Source organism: Nannobrachium achirus, assembly GCF_963921795.1.
Source record: "Nannobrachium achirus genome assembly, chromosome: 14".
Taxonomy (NCBI): Eukaryota; Metazoa; Chordata; class Actinopteri; order Myctophiformes; family Myctophidae; genus Nannobrachium; species Nannobrachium achirus.
Window position 1 is genome coordinate 39,930,356 of NC_137821.1, and position 20,687 is coordinate 39,951,042.

At 42.7% G+C, this 20,687-nt stretch overlaps 1 protein-coding gene across 1 annotated transcript in view; it reads left to right on the top strand.

Moving 5' to 3' along the window:
* The window catches only part of LOC308298695 (ankyrin-2-like), a gene marked incomplete at its 5' end in the record, with an annotated part of 127,336 nt that overhangs the window by 73,078 nt on the left and 33,571 nt on the right, over positions 1-20,687 (top strand). Inside the window, 17 exon segments of the mRNA XM_080742340.1 lie at positions 268-366; positions 698-796; positions 1,085-1,282; positions 3,566-3,664; positions 4,369-4,467; positions 5,332-5,529; positions 9,058-9,156; positions 9,339-9,437; positions 10,432-10,530; positions 11,474-11,599; positions 12,004-12,076; positions 14,736-14,754; positions 14,756-14,932; positions 15,765-15,849; positions 16,326-16,429; positions 17,241-17,279; positions 19,314-19,538. Coding sequence (XP_080598466.1) covers positions 268-366; positions 698-796; positions 1,085-1,282; positions 3,566-3,664; positions 4,369-4,467; positions 5,332-5,529; positions 9,058-9,156; positions 9,339-9,437; positions 10,432-10,530; positions 11,474-11,599; positions 12,004-12,076; positions 14,736-14,754; positions 14,756-14,932; positions 15,765-15,849; positions 16,326-16,429; positions 17,241-17,279; positions 19,314-19,538 — 1,937 coding nt within the window.

Sequence of the window (20,687 nt, forward strand, 5' to 3'; positions counted from 1 at the left end):
TAAAACAACAAAACCTGTTAACCACTTTTACCCTAGCGTCCATATTTTGGGGTGAACATTCTGCAAAAAATAGTAGATCTAAAAGATTGTAGATGAGCTGAGCTTGTATATCGGCTATGTTTGCAGAGGAGATTTAGTGTAGAGGTAAGAAAAATACCTGACCTACGAGTATAGATCCCTGGGGGACCCTGTATGATTCCACAGTGTGAACAAGATGCCTGAAACTATTAATATCCCTCCACCTCTCCTTCCCTTACCCCCCTCCAGTCTGGACTGACTCCCATCCACGTAGCAGCCTTCATGGGTCACCTCAACATTGTTCTGCTGCTGCTGCAGAACGGAGCCTCGCCTGATGTCAGCAACATTGTGAGTAATCCACAGATCAGAGATCAAAGACAGAGGGAGACAGAGAGAGAGAGGTGTGCGTGCGTGCGTGCTTGCTTGCGTGCGTGCGTGCGTGCGTACGTACGTGCGTGCGTACGACTGTGCATGTGTGTGTGATTTTGGGTTTATGCTGACTTAATGAATCATACACTTGTGAGTCAAGTGTGACACTCAGCACTGACTATGGGGAAATACAATATGATTAGTGATTCTTCCCTTTGATACTGTGTGTGTGTGTGTGTGTGTGTGTGTGTGTGTGTGTGTGTGTGTGTGTGTGTGTGTGTGCGTGCGCGTGCGTGTGCGTGTGTTACAGCGTGGGGAGACGGCCTTGCACATGGCAGCCAGGGCAGGTCAGGTAGAGGTGGTCAGATGTCTGCTGAGGAACGGTGCCATCGTGGACGCCAGGGCCAGGGTGAGACTGAACACACACGCACACAAAACATAGAGTAACCACTTCCCTATCCATTTTGGCCATTTGAAAGTAGCCGATCTGCCATTTTCGAAAACATGTGAAACAATGTTCTGCAGAGTACTTTTTACCTTTAGTACTTCAAGTGCATTTTGATGCCAATACTTTTGTACTTTAACTCAAGTACATTTTTTATTTCGGACTTTTACCAACAGAGTATTTCCACATTGCAGTGTTGATGCTTTTGCTTATGATCGCTTTTGTCCTCCCCTGCCCCCATGCTCCGTCCAGGAGGACCAGACTCCGCTGCACATCGCGTCCCGCCTGGGGAAGACGGAGATCGTGCAGCTGCTTCTGCAGCACATGGCCCACCCCGACGCCTCCACCAACAACGGCTACACCCCGCTGCACATCTCCGCCCGCGAGGGGCAGGAGGAGACGGCCTCCGTGCTGCTGGAGGCGGGGGCCTCGCACTCACTGGCCACCAAGGTAGGCTGGACAAAAGACATCAGTCACACATAGATGTACTGTATAATATATTAACTTTGACTGTGTAGTCACAGTGGAACCAAATGGACCCGGAAGGGTCAGTTTAGACCCCCATAAAGGATCCTAGAGAGTCGATGAAAACCACTTTGAGAACCACTGCCATATGTCATCACAAGTTACCTTGTAACTACATCCAAGCAGTTACTTTGGAAAGAAGAACCTGTGATCCAATGTAGTATTTTGTCATAAACTCTTGTTATTACTTTCCATTGGTTCAATATTTATAAAAAAAAATCCACTGAAAATTCTAAGGTTGAGGTTTTTCAAAATGTTTCACAAATAGGTGAATTAGCCAAACTTATCGGTAGTTAACTAACTTTTTTTTACTTTACTTTTGCACTACACTGTACATTTTATACATTTTTATACTATAAAAAAGGGAATTCATTTTGAAAATAATTAAAAGATGAAATGGAGATAATGTTTCTTCCCAACAGCGACGACATACCACTGTATTTCAAACAGACATAATGTGAAAAACCAACAGCCATGTCTAGATGTATATGCATGTACTTTGCTAGTTTGCATATTGTTGTTTGGGATTCCTTTGCTCATTGCTGAAGCATGTCTAAATGTTTCTCTGTCAAAGTGTCAAGACCCAGATATAGAAACAGGTTCACAGAGGAGGGACAGCCAGTTCAAATCAGTTCAGAGCCTCTCTGACTCGTTTAGTGAGTTGAGCACAATGCACCATTTATCACTTATGTCAAACATCCTCCGTTCAATTCCCAGCTCAGGACCTTTGTTGTAAATCATTGCTGCTCTACTCCATCCTCACTATTCAGCATCCTTGTTAATACCACAAGACAATATATTCACTCTTTATGAAGGCATCAATTCATTCATACTGTGTGTTAGAATGACACACAGTCCAATAGGAAGTAGACTCCAGTGTTCAGTTTGACCTAGTTGTGATGAATGATTTACGATGTCGCACGATTTTAATTTATTGACGTCATCGTCACCAGAGAGGTGCTTACAGCAAGACGCTGAGGACACTGGAGATGTAGTCAAGGACCCTTAAAGTGCGTCCAGCAGGAAAGATTATTGCTTAATTTATTCACACACACAGTCCTGGAACGCTGCAGTCAAAATAGCACCATCTGTCCAAGCTCTGTTTGTCTCTCTCTTTCATTTCTCCCTCTATCATCTCTCCACGTTTCATCTCTCATGCTCATTGCTCATCTCCCTGGTGACGTGAGTTTTCCTGAGCTTAATTTATATTCCATTGTAGCCTTTTACCTACGATGGATACGATTTTAACTCCCTCCCTCCGTCCCCCCTCTCTCTCTCTGTCTCTCCCTCCCTCCCATGTCTTCTGGGAGAAAGGGTGTGGCTGTGTTCCAAGCCTCAGAGACCTGACGTGCTGTTTCAGTTTGAATAACAATCTGATCCCACCCTGAGCCCAACCTTTTAGCGTGACCAGTTATCGTTTGAGATTATCTCTCAGTCAATCTGTCCTTGTTTGTCACATTGTTATGTAATGTTTCTTCACTTAATGGTCTTCTATGCCTTCTTTCTGCCCCCATCCCCTCCTCCCATGCCAGTAAGACGACTGGTTCATTTTCAGTTTAGACATGACATCAGTTATATTTCCAAAGGACAAACAAAGGAGGGTTTGGGCATGGGCTGGTTCATAACACAGTGGTCACGTGACTGCTGTCAGACACAGGCAGCCTATCAGACCAGGGCTTGCTGGATGTTCCATAATGGATAAATATTGCCCTCTGCTGGATGTAGTGTGAGATTGTGTGGTGAATTTGAAGCATTTGTATTGGATGTGGGGTGATTTACAGTCAGCTAAAAAAAAAACAGCAACAACAAAAACAGTATCATTTTATCTGATTGTAATAAACCAATATCATATGATTTTGTAAACCACAGCAAAGTTGTCATCTTTGAAGGTTTTCAATCTACAAGCTCACATTGTGTCACAATGTAATGTGAGCCCAACACACAAGACAATACAGGTTTGCCTTCAGCAAGACCTGACTGAAGACTGATCACATTGTATAGGCCTGTCGTCTGATCACAATTGAGATAATTGCAAATAATCCTTTCAATTGTTGAAAAAGGTTCATACATTTTTAAACATTTTCCAATGTTTAATGCCTACAAATCGTTAAGGCCAATCTTTTTTGTATGACAATTATTCGTCAAGTACTATTTCATGATCGCGACGTATGAATGTTGTTCATCATTCCACCACGCTTGTCTCCACAGAAAGGGTTTACTCCCTTGCACGTGGCCGCTAAGTACGGAAGCCTGGATGTGGCCAAACTTCTGCTACAACGTCAGGCTCCCCCTGATTCTGCTGGCAAGGTATGCATCGCAAAATGTGCAACTCAGACACATAACAGGATAACAGGATAATAAAACACATGCAGGGGTAGGGTACAGCCGAAATGTAATGTGAAAGTACATCTCTAGTCTAAAATGTAAAACCTGTGTTGCTATTTTTTGTATTGAGGCTATGTTGACAGCCACAGCATCGGTAAGCATAGTTTGATTCCAATCAGCCTTCGTTTGGATTAACGGCTATTCATTCCTTTGTTCTAGGAAAGAATAGATAACAAATAGGGATGTAACGATACATTTTAACAACAATTTGATCACGATACATGGTTGACGATACGATACATGGATTCGATATTTGCTTTTGCATATCGATATATAGTAGATCATTGCAAAATAAAAACGATTTTTCGATTCAGTTACTATATCGTTACACCCCTAATAACAAAACACATTGGTTTCTCCAAATAAAAACAAATACTTTCTTCTCTTTGAATTATGTCCTTCTGTTCTTCATAACAAGGACCCTCCCATCCGCCGTTGTCGTTCTTGCTGCTCACTAATATAACTCTAAATAATCTTAACCTGCAGCGCAATCCCCCCTTAACCAGTCCTATAAACCATGTTATGTTACTGTATGTGTGTGTTTATGTAGACTAGCCGTAACAGCAGCTTGCTAAACTAAACGCTGGTTAATCTGTGTGTGTGCGCTGACCATCCCTACCTTACAGAACGGTCTCACCCCGCTCCATGTCGCTGCGCATTATGATAACCAGAAGGTGGCGCTCCTGCTTTTGGAGAAAGGAGCGTCCCCCCACGCCATGGCCAAGGTGAGACCCTCGGAGTGGCCCCCGGTAGACTGCATGGTCCCCCCTCCTCCTATCATTGTTCTGCAGAGAGGAGGGCCTCGGCATAGCCGTGTGGATGTACACACAGAAGATGTGTAGATATGAGTTGGTGTATCTGTACAGTGTGTGTGTGTGTGTGTGTGTGTGTGTGTGTGTGTGTGTGTGTGTGTGTGTGTGTGTGTGTGTGTGTGTGTGTGTGTGTGTGTGTGTGTGTGTGTGTGTGTGTGTGTGTGTGTTTGTTTGTGTATATGTGCATGTGTGCACTGTGCATGGATTATTATGATTAGTTTTTTAGTCTTGACAAATTTACAAAAATAGGGTGGTTAACAAGATTACATATATATATTTTTTATTAAATTGTGATATCAACAGTCATAAACGTCAAACATATCAGAAAGGAAATGCATGTGCAGTAGGCTATTTAATTCAGTCTAACCAGAAGCACTGATAAAACATATCCCATCAGCCATACAAATGAATTAACATAATGGGGGATCAAATTAAACCTGCCTGGATGCATTTGTATATTGCCACTGTCGGGCAGAAACCTCATATCTCCAAGTTTCAAATTTGTTAAATTTTTCGTAAAGTAAAGCCCTGCTTCGTCATACAAGACTGTCGCACAAAACTAGTGAAAATAGCAGATCTATAAGCACACAAAGCCTCGCGATGCAAGGTGTTGTGTGCTTGTAGATTTCGGTTTTAAAAGCAACAAAAAAGGGAACGTTTTGGACATAAAGGTTTCCACCCGACAACGACGATATTATCTACAACACACACAACCCTGTCATCTCCATGTACTGTACATAACAATGACACCTCTCTCCCCTGTGTGGCTGTCACCAGAACGGCTACACTCCTCTCCACATCGCGGCCAAGAAGAACCAGATGGACATCGCCACGGTGCTGCTGCAGTACGGGGCAGAGACCAACATCCTCACCAAGCAGAGTGTCACCCCTCTGCACCTGGCCTCCCAGGAGGGACACGCAGACGTGGCCGCGCTGCTGCTGGACAAGGAGGCCCAGGTCAACATCCCCACCAAGGTACTGACTCTATAGGACCACCACTAGTACTAGGGTATTCACCAAATATTCGAATATTCGAATATCAAAGTCACTATTCAACGTTGTTCACCAAAGACGTTTTTTTTTTTAAATATATAGTTTATAAAACTTGGCTAGATAGGAAGTCATAAGAATGTGCTGTCAATGCCCCTGGTGGATGAATTTGTTAATGCTCTACCAGGGGTTCTCATCCCTTTTTAGGCAGTGACCTCCAAAATAGAGATATTTGAACTGGGGACCCCCACCCTGACAAGCACTTGGAATTGTAGGTATTACATTTAATGTGACTCGGTTCCACAGATAAATATTGTGAAAATAGCCGATCTACATGCTCACAACGCCTCGCGTTGCGAGGCGTTGTGAGCATGTAGATCGGCTATTTTCACAATGTTCGCCTCTTGCTTACTTAATATTTGACAGTTTGGCCAGTCCTGTCGAATATTCGACTATTCGAATACTTTGAGGTCAAATATTTCGAATACTAAAAATCACTATTCGTGAATGCCCTAACTAGTACCCACACACTCTTCTTATGTCCGCCCAAAAATTGGATTTCATCAGGCTCAATTAAAATTTTTGTTTGTTTTTTCCAAAGGAAAAATTTAATCGACCACTTAAATCCTATATACTTTATTGACTGGAGTTCACCAGGGGTCTATACTTGATGGCCTCCTTTTTTCCCCTCTACACCAAATCTCTCTTTGAAAATAGCTTATTTACAAGCTCAGGTTGTGAGCTTTTAGAGCTTTTATTTTTGCCAAACGTAGGTATGCCTATTGTTATTATGGTTAAATTGAATACTTTTTATAATTGTATAATGTAGTTTTTTAGATTCATAGTGGTGAACTATACAACCTTGTATGGTCACTCATCGTTGCTTTTAAACAGCTCTCCTTTTCTTAAGGACCGCTGGGGATCCCGAACCCCACTTTGAAAACCACAGATGCAATTTAGTATGTAATGGGGCCAGGCCAGCCCTGCCTTTTTTTAGACAGATTTATGATTATGTACCCATCCGTACAGTATATATGACCACTAGCAGCACCGACCCTCAAACTGGCAACTCTGTTCATCTTGATAAGATCATAAAGCCTGATAACATTATTATATAGTGTCTGATATCATCTGCAACCTCAGAAGGATCCAGTGCAACATGAAAGTGGTGTTATTTTAAAAAGAATTACGTTTTCACCAAAGGGCCAGTAGGACCTCAACTCGTAACACATGTGGCAATTGTGGTTTTTGCCAGTAGCACAATAATGGTGATCTATAATATTGGAATATCAGAAATGTATGGCTAATGGTTGCATGTTTGCCTATTCACTGGAACTATTCACAGTCTTTTTGGAAGCCTGTCTATGGCAAGGGATTAGTGACCACCCGCTTCTGATGTTATCGTGCCATAAAAACGCCTGTGACAGGGTGTCTACTCGAGTACAAATCCCATTTTCCTTTCCTACACTTAAAAAAATATATATACTGTATATTTTCTTTTTTTAATAATAATAAAATATACTTTTTACATTTTAAAACAAACAAACAAATCTAAGAAATTCCATAAATAACAAATAATAAGTAGTGAAAATAGACAATCTACAAGCTCACAACGCATAGATCTGCTACCGTATATATATATATATATATATATATATATATATATATATATATATATATATATATATATATATATATATATATATTTTTACTCTTTTAATTTTTATCCCACGATTTTGCAACCCATTTTCACCCAGTGCCAATTGCCTATGTAATCCTGGGCTCTGCTCTCCCTCTGCCGCGCCTGGGGAGACAACGGACTGACCTCATGCTTCCTTCAATGCATGTGTAGTCCAAGTTGTTTCTTTTCACCTGACAGGGGGGATTTCCCCGGGATGGACGTAGCGCGTGGAAGGAACACGTTATTCCAACCAGTTCCTTTCCCCTCCATCAGGCGCCCCGGCTGGCCAGGGGGAGGCATTATTGAGACCAGGATTACTGCATGTTTTTGTGAGGGTATCAACCCTAGGAGACACGGGGAGAACATGCAAACTCCACACAGAAAGTGCTACAGTATTTTCACAAGTTTGGGCCCCGGGCAAACCTCTAAATCTCTCTTTTGGGTCTCGACCTGAAAGGTTTGAATGGACGTATCTGTACAACTAAGACTGAAACCAGATGAACGTCGATACATTCTGCTTCTGTTCTGTTCTTTTCAGTGGAGTAGAGAGCAGAGCAGGGGAGGACAGTCATGCAGGGACGTGCTGGCCATTGGGAAAAGCGGGACAACTCCCAAGCGGTCCGGTTAATTCCCGGCCGGTCCAGGCCGGCCATTAGGAAAAAATTAAACTGTTTGCGCAAAAGTAAAGATTAAACTGTTTGCACAAAAGTAGTGAAAACAGCAGATCTACAAGCACACAACGCCTCGCGGTGCGAGGCGTTGTGTGCTTGTAGATCGGCTGTTTTCACTAGTTTAAATCATTTTTAAAATGATGAATACAAAATAAACGGTTTTGGACGTACACGGTTTCCACCCGACAACGACGAAATATAACTCATGTAATTGGCCCACTGGCTTGTCACTTGTCATGATCTGAAATGGCAAATCTTTGAGTAGCAGCAGCGCTATAGCGCGCAATGAGGGCCTCTCCAACTCTTTTTCCCGGGGTGAATCAGGGGCCCAGCATGTCCCTGCAGTCATGACACGTCTGGCCCTGAATGCCAGAACAAATCCTTCAATCAAACGCAACTCCAATTTACCGGCTGTCAGGCTTCATCTGCTGCCCTATGCAGCACAAATGGTAGATTTATACCTGTATGCCTCTTTAGACATCCTCTACCTCTAGCACAGGGATGGGTGAAACTAGAGAACTAGTCATTTTCACCTCACCAAAGAGAAAAACAACTCATACAAGCATTATCCCATCTAAGATAGTTACATGCAGTTAAATTATAATAATGAAATAATGTAATTACATCATGTAATCAAATCACACTTCCTTTTTTTATATTCTCAAAGTCAACGGTTCATTCTAGCTGTCTATTAAATTGCATCAAGGCACCAACCTGCACATTGGGAGCAATTAGGGGTTCAGCGTCTTGCTCAAGGACACTTTGACACTTTAACTCTGGGGGAGCCCGGGATCGAACTGGGAACCTTGTGGTTCCCATCTGTCTGCTCTACCGGCCACTCTAGCCCTGAGCCACTGCTGCCCCAACATGATTAAATCTATTAAGCAATCTATTAAACATGATTACTTGATTAGTGATATGGCAGTTTGTAAAAATGTATGTTATGTATTACAATTAAAGTGCCACAGTCAGTGGTCATCCTTTATCTTCAAACAGTTAGTGCTTTAAATGTAGAAAGTATGGTACAGACCTAATCATGATGTCAAGGGCTTGAATCTGGCTCCCGAGATTGACTGATTGGCATGTCATCTAAGAGAAGTTTAGAAACAGTCTCATGATATTGCAGAGGCATTGATGATGCGTTGTTGTCCTTGTGTACAGAGTGGACTGACGTCTCTCCACCTGGCGGCCCAGGAAGATAAAGTAGGCGTGGCCGAGATCCTGGCCAAACACGGTGCCAACCTGGACCAGCAGACTAAAGTATGGACTGCCCTGACTTTGTCCTATACATACATTACATTCCTCGTCTTCACTAATCATTACAATTTAGGTTTATTAATGTTGGTAATGTTCCTCACATTATTTTACTGTGTATTATGGTATTATACTGTATATATTTACAGTAGTTGCTTTTCTAATCATGAATAACTGTCATTTCCCAGTTGGGTTACACTCCTCTCATCGTAGCGTGTCACTACGGTAACGCCAAGATGGTCAACTTCCTGCTGCAGAATGGAGCAAGTGTCAACGCCAAGACCAAGGTATGGTGACATCCTGGTGCAAAACCATACAGTATTGACGTACTGGTACTAAAACACTAACACTACAGTTATGTACTGTATACCAGTACTAACCCATTTAGGCCTAACCTATAGAATAGGGCTAAATCAGAAATTAGCCTACAAAACAAATATGTTGCTACATACTGTACATGTACTGTAAGCCCCTCCCAAACAGCAAAATGTGTTCCCGGCCTGAATGGGCTAAAACACCTCAGTCCAATGTCTTCCTCTGACTAAACATGTCACCACCAGTGTGGTTGGGCATAACAGCTGATCTCAGAGTCAAAGATTGCGCTTTGTAATCTTATATTACAGTTACTTTGGATATGAGTGACAATTGAATATAACCCTAACCCTAACCCACATGTTGAATATAACTCATATGTACTGTATTAAGATGGCTTTCAAGTGTTCTTATTTACGCACTACTCATGAGTGAGCATTATTCAATTACTCTCGCATTGCTGTGATGACACAGAGACAGAGCATGGCTTTGTTGAATCGCTAGTCTATGGCAGCCGTTTTATTACAACATATATCTATATACTGTACAGTAGATCAACATTGTATATCGTCGTTGTCGGGTGGAAACCTTGTATGTCCAAAACCATTCGTTTTGTATTTACCATTTTAAAAATGATTTAAACTAGTGAAAACAGATCTGCTGTTTTCACTACTTTTGTGCGACAGCCTTGAATGATGAAGCAGGGCTTTACTTTGCGAAAAAACCTGAAACTTGGAGATACGAGGTTTCTGCCCGACAGTGACGATATATTGTATGGGAGTGGTCTGCCCTCCTTAGTAGTCCTCCTATACTAGGACAAGACAGTAGGTCGTGTAGGGGAAACTAGACGGTAGAAAAGCTACCTATACTGAGACAGACAGTAGGCTGTGTAGGGTTAAACAAGACAGTAGGAAAGCTGAGAGAGAGAGAGACGTTGTGTTAACCATCGATATCATGGATCTTTCCCAGAGTGGATACACACCCCTCCACCAGGCCGCACAGCAAGGAAACACGCACATCATCAACGTGCTGCTACAGCATGGTGCCAAGCCCAACGCTATCACTGTGGTGAGTGGGGACGCCACACACGAACGCACGCACGCACGCATGTGTGCACACACACAGGAATTTGCCTTGGACATAACCTATGGTTGATAATTCACACCTTCCCATCTTGGTCAGTTCGGGGACAAAACAATGGCCAGCTACTTAACTACTGTACACATGAAAAGAGAGAGCAGTCATTCACATCCCTAACCTAAATTTGGGAAGGTGCTGAGCGACGACTAGTGTAGAAATGAGAAATAATAAATAAACGCTCGCACACTGAGGGCTCCAATGCGACAGAAGCTTTATTGCACCAAATACCTCTGTAGCGTTTTGAGCACAAAGCTCTTCCTCAGACTGAAGTGAACCAAGAGGAACACCAATCTTATACAACCCAGAAAACAATCAACATGATCACATGGAATGCATAACAGCTAATTGACGTGACCAAATGAGTCAAGATGGTCAGAGACATCATAACAGAGTTAAGTGACATGTAATCGATTGTCTTACACAGTGGAAATACATCAGATATGTCACTACTCATAAGGGTATGTATACAGATTAAAACCCAAGATACAAAATACATTATTAAATACGTCATAATATGAATCATCACCATGCATGAGGACCATCGCTTGTGAGATTAAAAGCTGATTGAATAAGGAGTATAACTCCATAGAGCAACACATGCCATCCAGCTTGTACAGCTTGTAGGCAGTCATAAAGTGCGAGGCCATAAGGTGCAATATTTAAGGGGCGAGACCTAAAATAGGGACACAGAGACCATGGGAGAAAAGGGGTGTATGCTACTACACATGATCACTGCACACGTATACATTTGATGTATCATTATCTTTTTATATACACACTCACACCCTTTTGCCTGTGAATGTTCATTTTGTTCTATTGCAGAACAGTAACACTGCTCTGGTTTTTGAATGTTTATTTTGTTCCATTGCAGAACGGTAACACTGCTCTGGCAATCGCTCGGAGACTGGGATACATCTCCGTGGTGGACACTCTGAGGGTCGTCACCGAGGAGATAATCACCACGACAACGGCACGTCACACACCTTGCAACGTCACTGTCTCTATTAATCGATTGTCATCAGTAGTCGCTGGGGGTAGTAATGAGTGTGATGTAATGGAAATGTACAAGGGGACATTGCAGACTTTTGTGGAAGTACAAAAAGAAAGAACAAGTCTGCACAACAGCTCAATGCTCCAAATGATTTTTTTTAACTGAGCAAAAGCTCAAAAACATTTTGACCAGGTTTGGTCTTAAGATCAAATGTTGTGCAGACTTCTTTCTTTTGACACCTTTACTTACTTTGTTCAGCACCAATAACAGAATATACTGTGTGGATGTGCATAACAATTCCTTTCGACTAGACTTTTGTGGAAGGCCTGCATTTGAAGCACAACACAACACATAAGGGCCTTTTGATCGTGGTAGATTACTACTAACCTCGTTGTGTCCTGGTTTGACAGACGGTGACAGAGAAACATAAGCTCAACGTACCAGAGACCATGACCGAAGTTCTGGACGTCTCTGACGAGGAGGGTAAGTGATGGTGGACAGTGGACACCTGAGCCAAGCAACTTTGCCCCCCATCAAGGCACTCAAAATGGAAGGAGACCTTTTAGTGGCATGTCGTCTACATATTAGTGAACCCTGTGGATCAGTTACAGCAGACCAACTGTATCAGATTCCACAACTCCTTATGTATGTCAGTGAGTTAGAGGCTAAGACTCAATCAGCGTGGTCCTTAGCACCTACCCTGCTTTAACCCTCCAATCAGCCCACTCGTAAGCTGCTGAGAGGACCAAAGTGTGCGTGGCACTCATTTTAAGTGTACATTTTTGCATAGATTCACTCTACCATAGTGTGTAGAGGCCCGAAATGTACAATAACCCAATCCCGGGACATAATAACTGGTCCAAAATGTAATACAATTCTGAACCTAAAACATAAAAAAAAAACCTTAATAGGTTTGATGCATGGGTCCTGGCCCACTGGTTATGGAACAGTGATTCATTAACCTCGCCTACCAGGCTTTCTGAGAAAAAGCCTGGTGTTCGTTCACAACAGGCCGTTTGGTTTCCGCCTAAAGCGCGGAAACCACTAGAAGAAGCGGCGTCGCTTTGATTTGGTTCCCTCCGTTTGTTTCCCGAATCCCTATTAAAATGCTCCAGTAGCCTAGTGTAGTCTTGCCAGTCGCTAAAAGTTGGACTAAAAGATGCATATACCAAACGAATTTTTCAAAAGCAAAACTACTCCGCATCAAGGAGTTTATTAGGTAGGCCCTAAAAGTATGTCCTTGAGCGCAGGGGAATATTTTGGGTTAAAACTGAATCCGGTTTGATCTTTCCGGCAAATTGTAGTCCTTGAGTACTACAACGTGACGTTTTGTGGTTTCCGCTCCAGACCGGTTACAAACCCGAAAAGTGAAGTGATCCCAGACTAGTGATTCATTGTACCCTAGGGTCTACATTGTGGTTCTAGCACTTGTAGTGAGTGACCATGTTGTCCGTCCCCACAGTGTTGAAACGCACTGAGGATGACGTAATGTCAGATGATGACTCCCGGGATGTGGAAGAAGGTATTGAAAACAGCACTGCTGTGTGTGAGGGTTCACTGTGGAACACACTACTAAAGGGTGCTGCTGTGACTTGCATGGCGAATGAACTTAAAAGTCATGGCCCTTTGGTTACGTAATTCAATACTAACGGATGTTATGTTTGGATATAAATACATCATAAATACATTGCTTGGATTTCAATGTTGATACACATATCACGGGAGAAAAAGCCAAGGGGAATTTGTCTTTGAGTGGAGCACATTTGAAATGCTCTTCTTGCTCGCGGCATCATCACGCTTTGATACTGTAAGATGTTACGCGGAAATGTCAACACAGCATGTTGTTTTCCTTAGCTTGCCCCCCTCTAACACAACGCTCAAGGGACTAAAGAACACAGGAAACATTTGAATAATATATTTAAAGCTCTGATATGTGTTATCTCCCTCATAGAGGGAAAAAAACATGAAAATTAAAACCTCTAAGACCCCATAGCAAATTATGATTCATTGTGAAATGTCTTTTGGGATGACATTCAGTGAACATGGAATTATGTTTTCTAAGTATGTCAATGATAGCAATTCAAGCATTTCTTATTGAACAATGGGATGCATTCCGGAATCACATTTACGCTTGCGCCTCCACTGGATTTACGGTAGGTTTTTTCATGATTGACGTGCCTGAAATGATACAAAATGCATTGATTTGTCTTTAATAGATTAACAAATTTCACTCAAGACAGCACTATTGAAACTGAATGACGCTGAACTTCTTTCAATGTGAAGCTCACATTCTCTCATCCTCTTTTTAACCCTTGCCCTCCCACCAGGGAGCCAGTATTCTATTGCCACCAGAACATCCCTGTCTAACTACAGTATGTGTATGTGTTCTCACTTATTCTGCTGGCCTAGCGTACGCTTACTGACACACACCTGGGGCAAAGCCAACTTAGATTTCTCATTTTTGAGCATTTGCTTGAGTGTGTCTGATGCATCAGATGGATGGAGCCTTGATATCTGTGTCACAGCATGGAAACAAACAGATAGCCAACTGACCCAGATATGTGTAATAGTGCCATGTATAAATCTATGGCGCTGCCATTTTGACACTTTATTTAATGACGAGGTCTACTCCTGCCTCAACTGTGATTTCAAGTTCATCCGTTAAAGTGGGTGATTCATACCAATCACGAAACCGGTACAGAATTATTACATTTCACGTTGTTTAAGTTTGATGATGCATTTTAAAGTTTGACCTTACAGTTCAATGACATGACCATATCACACATATCCAATACACGTTACAATGGAAGTTGGCCCTCTGTTCATCTCTACTGTGTCCGTGATCCCTGTCTGAAGGGTTCTATTACAACAGGCAAGCTCAATCAATCCTAATCCATCAGTCGACCTCAGTGACCTGAGCATTTTGGCCCATGTACTGTATGCCTGCAGCCAGTAGTCATTCCGGGGGATTCTTCTGCCCCCTGCTGTACAATAGTGGTAACAGCCGCAGTAGAGCTTTTATCCATGGACATAGAGTGCAGTGCGCAGACAAATTCCGCAAACCATTGCGTGCTGGGTGAGGATGACAGCGGTGTGTATGTGAAAGAGACTGACAGTAAGAATGTTGCTGTGCTCAGGCTAGCACTGAAACCTGAAAATGAGCCCGTTCTCATGTCAGGAATGTTCTCCGTCTCTAGGTGACGATACGATGACAGGGGACGGAGGGGAGTACCTGAGGGCCGAGGACCTGAGGGAGCTGGGAGACGACTCCCTACCGGGACAGTACCTGGACGGAATGAACTACCTCCGCTTCAGCCTGGAAGGGGGGCGCACCGACAGGTCAAATACAAAAACACACCCCTCAGTTATAAAGGGGAATAGAGGGGTTAAGAGATATAGGATGGTGTGTGTGTGTGTGTGTGTGTGTGTGTGTGTGTGTGTGTGTGTGTGTGTGTGTGTGTGTGTGTGTGTGTGTGTGTGTGTGTGTGTGTGTGTGTGTGTGTGTGTGTGTGTGTGTGTGTGTGTGTACACAATCACATGCACATTTCATTCTTACCATTTACAACATGTACTCATATCCCCACCATATATCTCCCTCTGCCTTTCCTGTCACACCAACATACAGAAGTGGAATACAAAGGTACTGTACAGTATGTGCTGAGCCTGGCCCACGTGCTGTGTGTGAATCCTCAGTACTTTGTATAGACAGACAAGTCCTGTAGTCTTAGTGTGCTAGCTAGAAGGAATATACTCATGAATGACATTCAGATAGTTCACCCCTGCTCATATCCATGGTGCAAATTAATCCATTTTACATTTAACTAATGGTTGGAAACATGGTTCCAATAAGGGGTTCTTTTCTAGTAAATAGGAAAATCCTTTGTGTTACTTTTTAGTATAAAAGTGAGCCCTCAAGGATCTATGTTTACACCCTCCAAGTTAATTTACACTATTATATTCGAGAGTTATGAAACTCTGTTTCTCTGCTTTCATTCAGTTTTTCCTATACAATTTCTATCCATCATTATACTATAATACCTATAATATTGAGAAATACCCCAATATGTTTATGCTTACAAATTACCCACTACTCTATGTGTCATTCACTGTTATATCCTTCCCTGGGATGATTATTATCAGACTGACCATCCTCTCCTCTCCTCTCCCCCAGTACGGACAGGTCGTTCACGCCCCCCCATCACTACTACTCAATTAAACATGAAGGCATAATGGAGGAGATGCTCGCCAGTCACCAGGTACAGTACAGTACACCATACCTACGTACAGTATATGAGGGAGTAAGACATTCCAATATATGTGTTATAATTGATATATTGGCTGTCATTCTTCTACATGAACAAAATAAATGTACATAGTGATGCCTTAAATGTTATCAAACAAATGTGTGATGGAGGAAGTATATTTTACAGTTTAACAATAAAGGTTATTGTGCAAAAGTATGCACTAAAACTGTAAACTTTACTGGGAATTTAATAATGATAAATAACTATAAATGAAAGAAAAATACAAATAGAGCAATTTCAAAATAACCCCAAGCATAGTTTTATGCATTGTTTGGTCAATAATAAATGGTTTACATATCGGCAAGTTGAGGACAAGATATGCACCAATACCGATATTTTTGTGATACGTTAAACATTGATTTCACAGTGCGCGTTAACATGTTGAAGTGTGTATGTAAAAGACCCACGCTCTTTGTTGTGTGCCACAGGTATCGGCTCTTGCTAGAGAGAATGAGAGGGACTCGTACCGGCTGAGCTGGGGGACAGAGAACCTGGACAACGTGGCCCTGTCCTCCAGCCCCATCCACTCTGGGTAGGTACAGCGTTTCTCAAACTTTTTACATGTCAAGGTCTCCCCTTAACTCTGACAGTATACAAATGACGGGTCCATTTGGTTCCATTTGTATACTGTCAGAGTTACAGACTTCTATGGGGCAATTTAGACTCCCATAAAGGAACCCACAGCGTCCCTGGAATCCACTTTGAGAACCACTGGTATATATAAACCCAGCTCTTCGATATCATGAGTGAGATATCTCTCCAAAACACCCTCCTTGCCTTGATGGCGAGGAAGGGATTTGCCAATCTTTTTTTTGTTCTTTTTTTTTTTTTAATTTAGAGTAGCCAATTATGTTTACACCCTTTTTCTCCCAAATGTACAGTAGTCGTTATTCCAATTGATACCTCCCCACACAAACATTTCTGTATTGTCACTGCTGTTTCGTCCTACTGACTCACCTGCCAGTGAGGAGCCCCTACCAGGAGGACGTACAGTCTTCGTCCTACTCCTCCCGCCCCCAACACTCCATACTGACAGTTGCCGCCCCGGCCCGTAGGAGTACATGCAAAATACTCTCCTCCAAGTAAAGAATGGAGGAATTAGTTCATCGGTTGAACACACATCAGCGATAACACATATCTATGAGTGTGTCTTGTTGTGCATGGAAGTGGAAGTGGGGTCGAAATTTTTATTATATTTAGTTGATGTGGCGTGGGGGTGTTAAGGTTTTCTCTCTTTTTCTCTAACCTTTTCTGGTGTGGGTTTCCTCTCTCTCTCTCTGTCTGTCTCTCTCTCTGTCTCTCTCTCTCTTCCTTCCCTCCCTGCGTTGTGATTTGTTTTTTAGCCGTTCCTCTCCGTGCCCTGATCATGGAGACCACAGCAGGTGACCCACTGCACCTTGCCTTTACCATCCATTAGTGTCCTTCTTCCTCTCATCTTCCTCACCTTCCTCTTCCTCTCTTCACAGTGTGCTCTCATTGGAGGAGAGGTGTTTTTGTGTGTGTGTGTGTGTGTGTGTGTGTGTGCGTGTGTGTGTGTGTGTGTGTGTGTGTGTGTGTGTGTGTGTGTGTGTGTGTGTGGGTGTGTGTGCTACAGGTTGTTGTGTTATATATTATTTTACCTTCTCTGTCTCATACTGTACATGGTTAAATCCGGAGTGTCCACTTGACTCTGAGGGCTGCATTTTGATTGTCTTACTCTTAAGTACCAGCTCTTATGCCTTAACTTAAATGCCTGTCCATACTGTCTCCGACCACTGAACCTTTCGTCTGAGAATTCCGACGTGCAGCTTTCAGAACTCTAATTCTGGGTGATGCTTTTCAGAAGATGCGAGTGACGTCATTATGTAGTTGAACCAGACCTTTCCAACGAAAGGTTCGATGGTCGGAGACAATATGGACAGACCTTTAAGTTAAGGCATAAGAGCTGGTACTTAAGACAATCAAAATAGAGCGAGAGTGTAAAGATGGGATGACTGGTAGAGCAGTGTGCACTCATTTTACACTTTTAAAGGAACACCCCAGATGTCACTGTGTACAGTATATTTCTCTGTTTGGGTTCACTCAGGCAGCCATGCTCCAATGTAACCTGAACAAACAGATCATGTCTGTTTTCAAATGTTGTATACAAAAAATCTCTACATGGAGCATGGTGGGCAAGTTCAAGGTACGATTGAATGTTTTTACACCTGAGAATGAAAGCAAGGTGACCCAAGAGATGCTAAGAGGCACAGGAGGTGAATTACTGTATTGTTTATTCCACAAAATGTCTTGTTAAAGCACTGCCACTAACATGCCGTTTGCCGTTGTGTTCCTCTGTTTCCTGAAGGGGCACTTTGGCAAACACCACTAATTATAATACAGTACTGTTGTCCAAAAGGACAATCACCTAAGTCCCCTTATTTCCCTGTGTTCTCACATCCACAAGGTGCCTCTTTGCCAATTGCGCTTTTATTTATTTATTGACCCCCAAACACTTGACAAAATGAAAGAAGCAGCTATGATCGTGATCTTAACATCCTTGCTGGCTATGTTAAGTGCTGTCAAGCCTGTCTTGTGTTGTGTTCAACAGTGTTCCAAAGTATTTGCTTAACTTAAACTCCCCCAAAAGCAGTATTATAACATGAATATAGATATTGGCGCCATGGTCACCCACACACACCCATCACAACCATAGCCCCCTCATTGACATCTGTGATTGTTGTGTATATTCACCACTTGCATTTTGCATGGGTTGTTGTGAACCATGAAAGAGGTTTTCAACAGGTGAGGTCATTTTCAATTTAAAGGTACTGTATGTGCTCTGATATAATGTACTGTGTACTCTGAGGATGATGCGATGAAGGTGCAATCCATGGCTTCCACCATGGATTGTTTTTCTGCAAGTTCATAGTTCAGAATCCACAGCCAAACACTTGTACAATGAAGCTCATCTGCCATAGATTACACTTAACCTCTTAAACCCTATATACTTAGTTGACCGGTGTCCCACCGGTGTGGTCATAGCTGAATGGGTAGAGAGGCCACCTGTGGAAAAGAGGGTCTGAGGTTCGAGCCCTGACATTGTGTTGAGACACTTAACCCAGCTGGGTGAAGCTGAAAACAGAATTACCCCCCTCGGGACCAAATAGGTCTAAATTATTATTATCATTAGATATACAGTACTTTCCCACCTCCCTTTTATTCTGTTCATAAGATCTCTTCAGCAAAAATAGCCAATCTACAAGTCAACAATACGTTGTGAGCTTGTAGATCCACTAGATCGTCTGTTTTTGCGGAATGTTCACCTATTATGACATGCCCAGAGTAGGGACCCTTGGGTTCATGTGGTTACATCAAGTCTCACTCTAGGATATAAATACATTGATCATAGGTTACCTGTGTAAAAGTTCCTAACAACATGTCAAAACCGTTTCCAGCTTCCTGGTGAGCTTCATGGTGGACGCCAGGGGCGGAGCCATGCGTGGCTGCCGCCATAACGGCCTGCGCATCATCATCCCGCCCAGGAAGTGCAGCGCGCCGACGCGGGTGACATGTCGGCTGGTGAAGAGGCACCGCCTGGCCTCCATGCCCCCCATGGTGGAGGGAGATGGCCTGGCTAGCCGGATCATCGAGGTGGGACCCTCAGGGGCCCAGTTTCTCGGGTAAGGCTGCAGACGTGTAGATGGATCATTGAGAAAAGATGGCGTGTCAGGTGTGGTCATAGAGGAGGGAATGGGCTGAAGGCCAGGATTGTAAGACGTTTGGGATAATGGAGGAATTACATTTTTTGTACTCTTTTGCTTTGGCTACAGATACTGAAGTGTTTAATGCCAATGAAGTTCATTAGAATTCAAAATGAATTCAGAAGGGATATATTCATAGATGGCTTGGATTAGGCTACTAGTAAGTTAGAGGTACTGTACGCAATACACAGTACAATACAGTACAATACAGTACAGAGTGTTAATTTAATTCTGAAAGTGTAAAAGTACATATACAGTATCAGTGTCAGAGATAAACACTCCTGTGTAGTGTCTAATGTCAATGTAATTTTATCTACCTTTGCATCCCGGGCATTGATAATACTTTGTATTCCTCTTAAAGAGAAGCTAACAATATGCTGCCCTTCCATTTTTTTCAGATTAAGTTCCTCCCTGCCTCTGCCATACTAAACCTGTTTCTGATTCTGCCTTTGCTTCTGTCCAGCGTCAGGGATTGAGTGTAGCTATTATAGTTGCATTTCCACTGCATGGTACCGCCTCAGCTCGATTCTACTTGACTTTACTCATTTTACTTAGTTTTCCACTCCGGATAGGACCTTCGTCATAGCGACATCCAACCCTATGCATAGGAGAGTGCTAAAAAAGGCTGAAATTGAAGCTATTTCTAAAGCTAGACTGTCTGGAAGACAGCCTAAAAATAGAGCAGTTAGTCATATTAGATTTTTTTGTTTAACAGTATATGGGACCTTCCATGCAGTAGGGGAGTACATCGTGATGCTAGTCAAGATTCTGTCTCTGACCAATCAGTATTTGGCAGTGTTTTTCATGTTGGGTATCACCTCAGCTCGCTTAAAACCTCGATAGAAGTGATACCAAAAAGGTTCCGGGTAACATGTATTATTTTCTGAATGGAAGACCAAAAAAGACAAGTAGTCGAGTCGAGATGAGCCAGCATGCAGTGGAAAAGCGCCATAACTCTGCTCTACCGCATGCCTCTGAAACTGCTGCAAGCTAACTCTCTCTTTAACTCACCCTTCAGAGAAAAGCTACTGCGAATTAACTACTTCACCTCAAATAAATTGCACCATG